Source organism: Eptatretus burgeri, chromosome 15 (assembly GCF_056783735.1).
Source record: "Eptatretus burgeri isolate ZD-2024b chromosome 15, Ebu_testis_v1, whole genome shotgun sequence".
Lineage (NCBI taxonomy): Eukaryota > Metazoa > Chordata > Myxini > Myxiniformes > Myxinidae > Eptatretus > Eptatretus burgeri.
In genome coordinates, this window is record NC_140975.1 from 54,288,315 (window position 1) to 54,300,747 (window position 12,433).

Below are 12,433 nucleotides of genomic sequence, written 5' to 3' on the forward strand. Positions count from 1 at the left end.
ATCCTGGGAAAATTACCAAACCTAGCTCGTACTATTAGTTATACATAATAAGAATGTGTAGAAATATTTACTTTTTCTTTATATTGAAAGCCCAAGTTAAATTTATGTGTACAGTTATGTGGTTATCTGCCATGTGTGACATGGGCCAAAATGTGTCTCTGAACTGATATCAGATTACAATGTGCACGGAGGGTCCTGTTAACTGTAATAATCAGTTACCATTCCAAGATTAAGTTGATTGAGTTTTCACCTGCCACAAATGTCGGTTCATGTTTCTTGCAGATAACAAGTCAAGAAGGTTCTGAATTCTACCGTTTATCCTGGAGAAATGGAGGACGAAATTCCAGGTTCTGGATCTCAAATGGTAAGCTCCAATTATATGCTGCAAAGGCCTATTTATATACCAATTTGGCTCATCTTTCATTGCAAGATTTTCAAAGGAGTTCCAATGTATTTCTAATAACATGAGACTCGGCTTTTGTAGTTTGTTACATAATTGCGATGTCCCGAACAGCCAAGATCGGAAATGTTCAGATTACTAATAGGGCACTCATGTGAAATCCATGTTAAATTTTTGAAATTTTATATCAAAAAATTGTGAAACATTGGGTTGAACTACTTTTCTGCTTTGATAAGAGGTTTCAAAACACCATTGTATGTTATGTGCGATTGATTTCATTATTTTGCTGTTTTTCTTTTTAAATGTACCCTTTATCATCATATGCAATTGTATTTTTTTGTTTCATATGTGCTGTATTCTTTTTGGAGTGGCACTATAATGTCTTAAATGTACACTATGTTTCAGGAGACTGATACTGGGAGTGACAGAGACCATGAGCCACATGATCAACCCCAGGCCCTCTGCATCATATGCAAAACTTATGGTGGGACCAACCTTAGAGAGTTTGATGATAAAACATGGGAAGCTGTCAAGAAAGCAGCTGAGGTCAGGTTACAACTAAAGACAGACGGGCAGAGAGATGTGACAACATAAGTCAATTTGAAACCGGACTGAAGCAGTGCATGTTATCATACAAAACCATGCTACAAAAATTTCACTGCCGTTAAAAAAAGTTCAGCCAGTCAGAGCACAGATGAACCTCCTGCTAAAAAGCCAGAGACAATAGAACGAAGCTCTCTTCCACCAAGTAATTCAAAAGGTTTGCTAAAAGGATCATGCATCTTCTGTCCAAAAGTTAGGAAGACAGTAAACAAGAAAGTAGAGCCACTATCAGATTGTCAGACAAAAGATGGGTGTGAAAAAGTAGTTGCAGCAGCCCCTTACAGTACCAATGAGCGCATCAAATCATTAGTCAGTGGTGGTATTGATCTAATAGCAAAGGAGGCTCAGTATCACAAATTCTGTCATCGTGAATTCTTCAAGGAGGTCGAGGGACCTCTTCTGCAGGCAGCACAGGCTACGAACAGACAGCTACACGCAGACACCTTCAGCACTATTGCCGCATTTATTGAAACATAGGTGATAGTAAATCGGCAGGCAATGTTTTCTTCGTCGTTATTTGACTTGTACAAAACGGAATATCTTGCCAATGGAGGAACAGAAGAGAACATTGATAGCTACACAACACAGGCTTTGACAAGAAAAATACAGGAGAAATTTGGTGACAAAATATCCGTCACACTTTTCGACTTCCATATAAGGAATTTCCTGTACAGTTCGGCTTTATCAGAGGACGATGGAAAAGCAAGTCTGCAGAATGAGAAAGAGAAGCACCAAACCACTATAAGGAGGGCAGCTCTTCACCTAAGAAATGAAATTCTGGGGATGCCTAAATGGAGAACACTAACTCTGACATCTGTTGAGTCCCTGAAGACCTGCTCACCGGATCTCCCTGAGGACCTGCGGTTGTTTTTCAGGACCCTACTCTGTGGGATTCGTAAATCTACTGGTGATGTTAACAAGGATAATGTGGACAGAAAAGTCATGGCAATGTCATCCGATGCAGTGTTTGAGTGGTACCTCGCTTGTCTCTGCTATCCCAATTTTTTAGGCCCTTTGTGGGGTGTCTGGTGAACCTTTTGCAGTGGGAAAAGTGTCTGCCGTTTGTGTTGTTGATATAGGCGTGGCAGTAACCACACCATGGTGGTGGATTTAAGTGGTACCTCACTCATCTATGTTGCACCCATTTTTTTGGCCCCTTGGGGGGTCCCACAGGTTTACACGCAGCGGGTGGTACCCGGCAGACTCCCATTTCCGTTCATTTCAGGTGACCCCCTACACACTCCCATAGTCAGATGTTGGTACCAAGTTCGTCTAACCAAATGTCTCTGGGCTGCCAGTCTAATGTATTGCAAACTGGAACTTTAAAAATCTTTAAGTGAGAGATGCGATTAAAGACATTACGTGAGGGATGCAAGAAAGGTGATTTAAGAGAATGGAGAAAAGAAACATTGTAATGGTGGGACATTTTAGACACAGGATGAAGGAAAGTTCGAATTGAAAACAGCCTTTTGAAGAAGAAAAAGAGTGGTGAATTATGATACAATATCGAGAACCACACATGTGAAAGAGGAAGTTGTAACATTTTAAGAGACCGTTTTTAAAATTATTTTATTTTTTGATAAAGATTACGTAACATTAGGTAAAGGAAAGGTTAAAGAAAAATTGTGTACATGTTGGTGAATTTGGATCAGCAAACGCATAAGGAAGCTGGAAGTTCGACGAAAGTTACAGGTAGAAGAAGAAGAGGGGGGGTGATATAACATGTGGTTTCAGGAGGTGTAACGTGAGAGGTTAAAAGAATAATTATTTTTCTTTTTTTAAAAGATTAGGTAAACTTAAGAAAAGGAAAGGTTGAAGAAAAAAAATCATGAAGGAATGTGGTGAATGTGAGTCGGCAAAAGTAGATGGTATATCGGCAGAAGAAGAAGGAGGAAGAAGAGTCAGTACAGGAAGTCACATGATCACGTGGGGTACAACGTGAGGTTAAAAAGTGTTTTTTGTTGTATTTTAAAAAATATTTTAAGACATGAAACAGAGGGTATAGTTGAAAGGGACAGGAGGATGGAGGGAAAAGTGGAGAAAATAAAAAATGATGGCAATAAGGAGAAAATGCAATAAACATGATGGCGCACATGAACGGGAAGAAGGGTAGGCCTCAAGAAAACCTGAAATGAAAATACGATGAAAACTCCACAATTAGCACGAGTTTTTAACACAAGCCCGAACTAGGAACACACAGTAAACATAGAGATAACAACATGACAGTTAAAACGCGACAAAAACGACAGGAAAACTTATCTTCGAGAAAGTTGGCAGAGACCCTGATGAAGAACCGGAACCAGAACCGGAACCAGAGGATAGAAAATGTAAACTGGTCAGCCTAGCAGAGGTATGAGCTCTACCGAGTGCTGTTCCGTTTCGACAAGTATCACTCTGTGAGTGATTTTTTATTACTTGCAAAATCGAAGATTTTTCAAGTATATTGGTCAGTTTTGTTATTCTGTTGATTGTCAATCGTCCACAGCTAGGTCACAATATTTAAAACCGATCTTCACGATGTGAAGACTCCGTTCTCTGGCCCGGCATGAAGAGAGTCAGCAGAAGAGGATTCACCAAACGCAGTTTTATTGAAGGACCACACGCCAGCGGAGGTGATGTCAGCAGCTCAACCAGCACATAGGAGAGCTACCAAAACCACACTGAGTTTTGCATTTTAAAACTCTTCCTTATATGTATTCTATCTCTGGTTATACTCTAACCCTGGTTGGTGTGACAAGAGCTTCGAATGTGTACTCAAAATATGAGCTAAAAGTTTTCCTGCTCTCCCACAAGGGAGGGTGGAACAGTCAAACAGCTTATCTTCGGGCCCAGGAATTTCTCTTAGGCAATTATCTGGGCTTGTTATCACTGTAAAAGCAAAACCCTTTTAGCTTCCCAAGCGTGGGCTGTGTGAGGTGACCAGAATGAGCTAACTGGTGGAAACTGTGGGATTGAAGCTATAGTGAGTTTTTTTAATGCATTACAGAGTATATAAAATGGGTTCGAATTCCAACATCGAACTAATATATGTGTATTAATTATGGATCAGATGTGACCATAAAATAGCACTCCTCACACACGAAACTTCACCAAGTCAGAGATCTAGTCTCAACTGAGAAACCTATTCATTTTGAGTTCAAATGTTATCTTGAGAGGAGGAAAAGAGGAGAGGATAGGAGAAAGACGGAGGAGGTCAGATTTCTAAATCATTGCTTTTCATCCGATTCACTAAAAAGTTAAACAGTAATTGCATAGTGCATTTCTAAATTGGGAAACTATTTTTGAGATAATAAAAAAAAAAATCAAAGGGCAACATGAGGTCAAACTTCTAAAATCATCAATTTTCAACTGACAAATCATCAATTTACATCCTATTAACTTGAAAGTTGAATAAGACTTGCATAGTCTGCATTTCTTTCCCATCATTGAATTGGGAAAGCAACTATTTTTGAGGTCAAAATGTCAACTCGAGGTTAAACTTCTAAAATCATCAATTTTCATCTGATTAACCTGAAAATTAAGCAGTAATTGCAGAGTGCATCACTGAATTTGGAAACCAACTATTTTGAGGTATAAAGGTCAAAGGTCAACTCAAGGACAAACTTCTAAAGTCATCAATTTCAATCTGAAAAATCATCAATTTTCATCCGATTGACGAGCTTTGATTAAGATTGTCAATTTTAATCTTAATGAAATGAACAATTTTATGTATCCATGGCAACCTTTGGAGAGGAGGGTGGATTTTGCAAGTATCGTGCTCTGCATGACGTCTTTTTATTATCAGTCTGTTTGTTTGTGTACAGGATATCTCAAAAAGTTGTGGACGGATTTGGATTAAACTTGATGGACAAGTTGGGTGTTTGAATGAGGACGAATGCATTCAATTTTGTTGAAGATCTGATTCTGAATCCGGATACGAGGGTTATTAAATTTTCCAAGTGATTCTTATGATATGGCCAAAAACGAGATATAGCATGATACCAGCAAATACAACCCATCGCTTCGCTGATGGTGATATTAAGGGGGGAGAGTAGGGAGGGAGGGGAGGGAGTAGGGAGGGAGGGAAGAGAGAGTAGGGAGGTAGGAGAGAGAGAGGAGGGAGAAAAGAGAAAGGAGGGAAAGAGGAAAGAGGGAGGAGGGAGAGAGGAAAGAGAGAGGAGGGAGAGAGGAAAGAGAGAGGAGGGAGAGAGGAAAAAGAGAGAGAGGAGGGAGAGAGAGGAAAGAGACAGAAGGGAGAGATGAGAGAGAAGAAAGAGAGAGGAAGGAGCATAGGAGGGAGCATAGGAGAGAGGACTGAGGGAGGGGAGAGGAGAGGATGGAGGGAGGGGAGAGGAGAGGTTGAAGGGAGGGGACAGAGGTAGGGGAGAGGGGAGGGGGGAGGGGAGGGGGAGGGGAGGATGGAGGGAAGAGGGGAGGATGGAGGGGAGGATGGAGGGGAGGGGAGAGGAGAGAATGGAGATAGTAGAGTGGATGAAGGAAGGGGAGAAGTGAGGATGGGGAGAAGGGAGAGGAGAGGCTGGAGGGGAAAGGAAAGGACAGAGGTGGGGGGTAGAGGACGGAGGGAGGGGAGGGGAGAGTATTGAGGGAGGGGAGAGGAGAGGACATAGGGAGGGGAGAGGAGAGGATGGAAGGAGGGGAGAGGAGAGAACAGAGGGAGGGGAGAGGAGAGGATGGAGGGAGGGGAGAGGAGAGGACAGAGGGAGGGGAGAGGAGAGGATGGAGGAAGCGAAGAGGATAGGACGGAGAGAAGGGAGAGGTGAGGACGGAGAGAAGGAAGAGGTGAGGACGAAGAGAAGGGAGAGGAGAGTATGGAGTGGAGAGGAGAAGACGGATGTGAGAGGAGAAGACGGATGTGAGAGGAGAGGAAGGAGGGAGGGGAGAGCATAGAGGAGAGGGCAGAGGTAGGGGAGAGGAGAGGATGGAGGAGAGAGGAGTGGATGGAGGAAGGGGAGAGCGAGGATGGGGAGAAGGGAGAGGAGAGGCTGGAGGGAAAAGGAAAGGACAGAGGGGGGTAGAGGACGGAGGGAGGGGAGGGGAGAGTATTGAGGGAGGGGAGAGGAGAGGACAGAGGGAGGAGAGAGGAGAGGATGGAAGGAGGGGAGAGGAGAGGACAGAGGGAGGGGAGAGGAGAGGATGGAGGGAGGGGAGAGGAGAGGACAGAGGGAGGGGAGAGGAGAGGATGGAGGGAGGGGAGAGGATAGGACGGAGAGAAGGGAGAGGTGAGGACGGAGAGAAGGAAGAAGTGAGGACGAAGAGAAGGGAGAGGAGAGGATGGAGTGGAGAGGAGAAGACGGATGTGAGAGGAGAAGACGGATGTGAGAGGAGAGGAAGGAGGGAGGGGAGAGTGGAGAGGAGAGGGCAGAGGTAGGGGAGAGGAGAGGATGGAGGAAGGGGAGAGCGAGGATGGGGAGAAGGGAGAGGAGAGGCTGGAGGGAAAGGAAAGGACAGAGGGGGGTAGAGGACGGAGGGAGGAGAGAGGATGGAGGGAGGGGAGTGGAGAGTATTGAGGGAGGGGAGAGGAGAGGACAGAGGGAGGGGAGAGGAGAGGATGGAGGGAGGGAGAGGAGAGGACAGAGGGAGGGGAGAGGAGAGGATGGAGGGAGGGGAGAGGAGAGGATGGAGACAAGGGAGAGGTGAGCACGGAGAGAAGGAAGAGGTGAGGACGAAGAGAAGGGAGAGGAGAGGATGGAGTGGAGAGGAGAAGACGGATGTGTGAGGTGAGGAAGGAGCCTGGGGTGAGTGGAGAGGAGAGGATGGAGAGAGGGTAGAGGGGAGAGGGGAGGTCAGGAGGAGGGGAGAAGAGAGGACAGAGTGAGTGGAGAGGATGAAGGAGAGAGGGGAGAGGAGAGGATGGAGGGAGGGGAGAGGATGGAGGGAGGGGAGAGGAGAGGATGGATGGAGGGATCAGGGGAGAGGACAGCATGGAGGGGAGAGGAAAGGACTGAGGGAGTGGATAGGGGAGAGAAGAGGATGGAGTGAGGGGAGAGGACAGGATGGAGGGAGGTGAGGTGATGTGAGAGGGGAGAGGAGAGGACATAGGGTGGGGAGAGTAGAGGATGGAGGGAGCGAAGAGGAGACGACATGGGGAGGCTGGAGGAGAGGAGAGAGAGTGGTGGGGAGGGGAGGATATGGAGGGAGGGGAGAGGAGAGGATGGAGGGGAGGGGAGAGGAGAGGACAGAGGTAGGGGAGAGGAGGGGTACGGAGGGAGGGGAGAGGAGTGGATGGAGGGAGGGGAGAGGTGAGGATGGAGAGAAGGGAGAGGAGAGGTATGGAGGGGAGGGGAGGGGATGGCGGGAGGGGAGAGGAGAGGACAGAGGGAGGGGAGAGGGGTGGATGGAGGGGAGAGGGGAGGATGGAGGGGAGAGGAGAGGATGGAGGGGAGAGGAGAGGATGGAGGGAGTGGAGAGGAGAAGGCAGAGGTAGGGGAGAGGAGAGGACGGAGGGAGGGGAGAGGAGAGTACGGAGGGAGAGGACGGAGGGAGGGGAGAGGAGTGGATGGAGGGAGGGGAGAGGAGAGTACGAGGGGAGGTAGAGGAGAAGGGAGTGGAGCGGCGAGGCCAATCCGTTGCCATATCTGCAAAACTTTGATATCCTAGTTTCAGAGCATTCATGGGAACACGAACCAAAAGCATTTACTGAAAACATGGAAGTACCGCTCATGTAAAACCTTTTGATTCCATCGAGCTAAACATCGAAAACAAAACATTGCAACCAGATGTCATACTTTGGTCCAAAAAATGACGAAGGCATTGCTAATTGTGGTGTTAATACCAGTAATTTTGAACTAAACAATGCAGAAATTTAGATAATGACCAAATACAGACATCAAGAATGAAGTGAAAAAATTCTGGAAGCTGAAGAATGCGAAACTTGTGCCAGTGATAGTTTGAGCTCCGGAAATTATGACAAAGAATGTCACAGAGATATTAAAAACCATCCCTGGGAATATTACTACAAAGGAACTACAGTTGGAATCTGTCCAGGACTCAGTGATGATGCTGAAGAGAGCCCTCGTTACAAAACCTTGAGAACAGAAAACTTCACAGCTTGGTCCATGAATTGTGACCCCTTATTGAAATGAAGGTGGATACTTTAAGCCCACCCAGAGGACTCCATTCCACATTCTGAAACTCACATATGGAGATCCCAATCAACGACACACACATTTATCAGCAAAGATTTCAAAAAGTTATTGGGCCCGATATGTTCGACTGGATCAAGCATTGCGGGGCTGAGGTATGCGCTCTACCAAGTGTTCCTTTTGGTTTGACTTTGACTCCTTTTGGAAAATGTTCCTTTTGGTTTGACTTTGACTCCTTTTGGAAAATGTTCCTTTTGGTTTGACTTTGACTCCTTTTGGAGGGTTTGATAAATGTATATGCCCACTTGTCACCTCATTAGCTGGCATCCGTCCCATTGCACATCCACACACTTTGAGAAATGGCCACGATAAAATGTGGGCGATCTCGCTTTGACAGCCAAAATCAGGATAAAGTATGCAGAAGTGCAGTATATGGGACAGCACAGTTCTCAACCGAGGTTGAGTGGTATGAGAGAAGGTATGAGAGAAGGTATGAGAGAAGGTATGAGAGAAGGTATGAGAGAAGGTATGAGAGAAGTTAGCAGATGCACCATAGCAGGATGGGCAGCAATTGGAATTCTTTTTTTAATGTCCTGAAGAGTGCTTGTAAAAAATGAAGTGTGTGGAAGAAAGACTGATTGCCACACAAAGAGCCATTGAAAGATGTTGCCACATCGTATCAAAAAAGGACGAGAAAAAAAGCCGATGGATCAGTCAGAAAGTTCAATTCAATGACATTTTGGCAACAATATTAAATTTAAAAAATGAAAGGGAACTGCACTGGACACGTATCAAGAAGAATGGACAATCAATAGATGATAAAAACGACAAACTAGCAAATATAGAGAATGACCAAGAAAAGCAGGAGGAGATCAAAGATTAGATAAAGAGATGAAATTGAAAAATGAATTGCAGTGCAATATCCTCGATGATTTGCAAAAATAGAAAAGACCATGTTGAGAAAGGTCTTCGTTCTGCAGTGAACTCAAATAAGCTCATCATGTCAAGTCAAGTCAAACCGCTCTTCGTGAATTCTCGAATTATTAACCTCCGCCATTGAAGATCGAAGGTTACTGTTTTCACCCCATTCTGTTTGTTTTTGTTTGTTTGTTTGTTTGTTTGTGAACAGTATTACGGAAAAACTCCTCGATGGATTTCGACGAAACTTGGTGGGGGGATTAGGTATGGTCCAAGGATCATGACAGTAGATTTTGGACTTGGTCCAAAATCCAATATGGCCGCTATGGCGGCCATTTTGAAAAAATATTAGAATTTTTTTTTTTGCATTTCTACATGTTTAAGTGATTTCCAACCCCCCCCCCAAAAAAAAATTGTGAGAGAAAAAAAAATTTGCAGCTTTTTTTTCAACAAAATTTTGATTTTTTTTTTTTTTTTGCATTTCTACATGTTATAAGTGATTTCCAACAAAAAACATGCCAAACTTATAATTGCGGCTGATTTTGGAACTTCAGGTGGATATACCCACGTAAAATCAATTTCTGTCTCAAGGAATCTAGTTATGACGAATGAATTGAGTATCTAAAAGTTAAAAGTAAAAGGGAAAGTTGCAAACTATAACTCTGTGAGCACTGTTGACGTCAAATTGAATGAATAGGATATCAGGTTCACTTGAGTGACCGAGCAGTATTGGCGGTGGTGATTTTGCACTCTACCGAGTGCTCCCCCTCTGGTTTATATTTACTTTATTATCTTGCTAAAACGAAGTTTTTGCAAGATATGCGAGTCAGCTTGTAAGTTTTTTTTTTGTTGTTTTTTTGTTTTTTTGTTTGTCTGTAATCACGCATAAAAAATTCTGCAGAGCACAGTTATCATTGGAAATTTTTGTAATTTCGCATATCAGAGGCCTATAGAGGTCCCTTTCAGCGCATAAAATGTTGAAGGTCAAGGTCAAAGGTCAAGGTCACTTTGTCGCAAATCAGGGGAGTCGACGAAACCCTTATTTTTTGAGTAATTTTGATCGGATCATCTTCAAACTTCATGAGAATATAGTTCATGGTCTGGCGCTCAGCTGAATAATTTTTGGTGGTGATCGGCCTTGACCTTCATGGTTCGCGCTGGAAGTCGAAAGTTTTTGACCCCAAGGTCAAATTTTGAAATCTTAGATACCATATCGAGTAATACCTCATATGAAAGCACTTGATAAGTGCTTTCCAGATATGGCAAAAGTTTGACGCTATGACGTCATTTGATGATGTCATGATGAAAAAATGGATTTTTCATGAAAATTTTATTTCCTCAGTTCTCATCAAAATCTCTTGATATTTCATGTACAACAGTCCTGGAGAGATACCATTAGCCGTACAAAAATATAAAGGTCAAGGTCAAAGGTCAAGGTCACAAAAAGGTCAAACATCAAGGTCGACGAAACCCTTATTTTTTGAGTAACTTTAATCGAATAAATAAATCACTCATATTCACATTTTGGCAAGATACTGGTCACCCTAGGGGTGACATTGGTTTTATTTATTGATTGCCACTGCTTGAGAGTTGTTTTCGCAATTTGCTCTTGATCCATAGTTCTCGCATTTTTTTATTTTCATGTTTCTTTTAGTTCTTGCATGCCAAATTCCTCATATAAACACTTCTGCAAATTGAAGCCAAAATTAGTTTCCACTCACCTAAGGAGAATGTATTAAGCGTAGCACCAGAGATAAACATCCCATCGAAGAAACGTGCCGCCGTATAGACAGCCATTGTGGGAGCAAAAGCGGCACAAGTTCCTGATGCAGCCATTCCAAGGTAGGAAATCAACAAAAGTCTATGGCGTCCAAACCTTCAAAACAAATCGAACTTCTGTCAATGTGCTTGGGCCTTTTAAAAATGTTTTTTTTTTCTTCCTTGAAATGACAGAGAACTGTTTGGGGTCGTGTTCAAAAGATTGGGGCTATCGGGGTGGGTGTGGAGGGTTTGAGAGATTCAAAAGTGGGAACAAAGAAGTGTCCAATCGTTCGGAATATCACTTTAGCAGTAACGTTAAATGATGATAAAAACTCACCGATCAGCAAGGCTTCCAAGCACAATTGCACCAACAAGAACACCACCCATGTACACAGATTGAGCCATCTGCTTCATCACCTTCACCTCACAAACCAGGTCCCACTGCAGGCAAGTCAATGGAAGGACCACATGTTCAACACCATGGTTGTTTTTGGTTTGATGTGAGATTTTTTTCTTTGTTTTGATTTGAATTGCTGTTTGTTGGGTATGTATTGCAAGGTCATAAAATGTTTTGCAAAGTTCTTCTGATGATCCAATACATGCGGTATATGTAAAACGGTATTACCCCCATGGGATGGGGAATACTGCTCATAGCTCATTTTTCAAATTTTCATCCTTTTTTTGGTTCAACTAATCTCAAAAAACGAAAGTGATTTGCAAAAAAGGGCCTCAGAAGAGTAAAATAGTAAATTTTTCAGAATTATATCCTTCATACAGTAGCAGATATTGAAATTTATCCTCAACGTGTGTCATATACTCTGGCTCACTGACAGAGTGGCTAAAACCTTGTTGCATTACCCTTAAGGGTTTGATCTCAATGGCTGCTCAGAGCAAAAATAAATAAATTTAAAGCAAAAATTTACAAGTCCCTTTTTTAGCAATTTAATTTATTGGTACCATATTGAACACAATGCTCATTTTTAATAAGTAACAGAGTGTACAATTTACTGACCAGTCAAAAAGTGAATAACAAAAGCCTCTCCTTGTTTGGTTCCACCATCAGTAAAGGGAACTCAGCTGTAAGGATTTATATGTTGAATGGCTGAAATTAACGGCGTGCAGAACAAATTTTACAATGATTCACCAAATATGTTACGTGAGAAAATGTAAAGAAGCCACACCTCAGTGACGATGGTGGACGAAAACTCGCTGGAATCGAAGACCCAACCATCCACACAGCTCTCCATCTCTGCGTGTTCCAACCCATCTGCAGAGTCATTAAGCAACAGCTGCCACTGCGGTCGTACATAGCGACTGCACATGCTCAGAGAGTCTTGTTCCCAGGGAATGGCTACCCTCAGGAGGTTCTTGCTCAGGTTCCATGGGGAGTCCAGCGGAGCCCCGAACGACGAGTTCTCCAGCCACGGGACCCGGCAATGGTGCCGAGGAGTCGCTGCAGTAAAGTTCTGGATGAGGTTGTGACCTGGAAAGAATAATCTTGCTATACTTAGCAAAATAATACTAATAACTTGGTAGCACCCACAATCCTCAACGCCTATGAGTAAATTAGCAAAAGCCATGACCTAATGATAAATATCCTTCAAGCTTGAAGTTTAAAGAACGACGAGTGAGAGATGTTTGTCCCATATATAAAAAAAAAATACTTCAA

At 43.4% G+C, this 12,433-nt stretch overlaps 1 protein-coding gene and 1 pseudogene across 3 annotated transcripts in view; one reads left to right on the forward strand and one right to left on the reverse strand.

Moving 5' to 3' along the window:
• The window catches only part of LOC147012191 (solute carrier family 22 member 6-B-like), an 89,831-nt gene extending 77,414 nt beyond the window's left edge, over window positions 1-12,417 (reverse strand). The window contains exons 1-3 of one of the 3 annotated variants that reach the window (XM_085856017.1): window positions 11,946-12,410; window positions 11,102-11,205; window positions 10,725-10,879 (exon numbers count right to left, since the gene is read on the reverse strand). In XM_085856017.1, coding sequence (XP_085712143.1) covers window positions 10,725-10,879; window positions 11,102-11,205; window positions 11,946-12,344 — 658 coding nt within the window. In that variant the 5' untranslated portion in view covers window positions 12,345-12,410. Of the gene's footprint in view, window positions 1-10,724; window positions 10,880-11,101; window positions 11,206-11,945 lie in introns of all 3 variants that reach the window. The other 2 variants (XM_085856020.1, XM_085856018.1) reach the window with 2 other exon arrangements.
• Window positions 797-2,035, forward strand: LOC147012192 (uncharacterized; annotated as a pseudogene).
• Window positions 12,418-12,433: the final 16 nt, after the last annotated feature.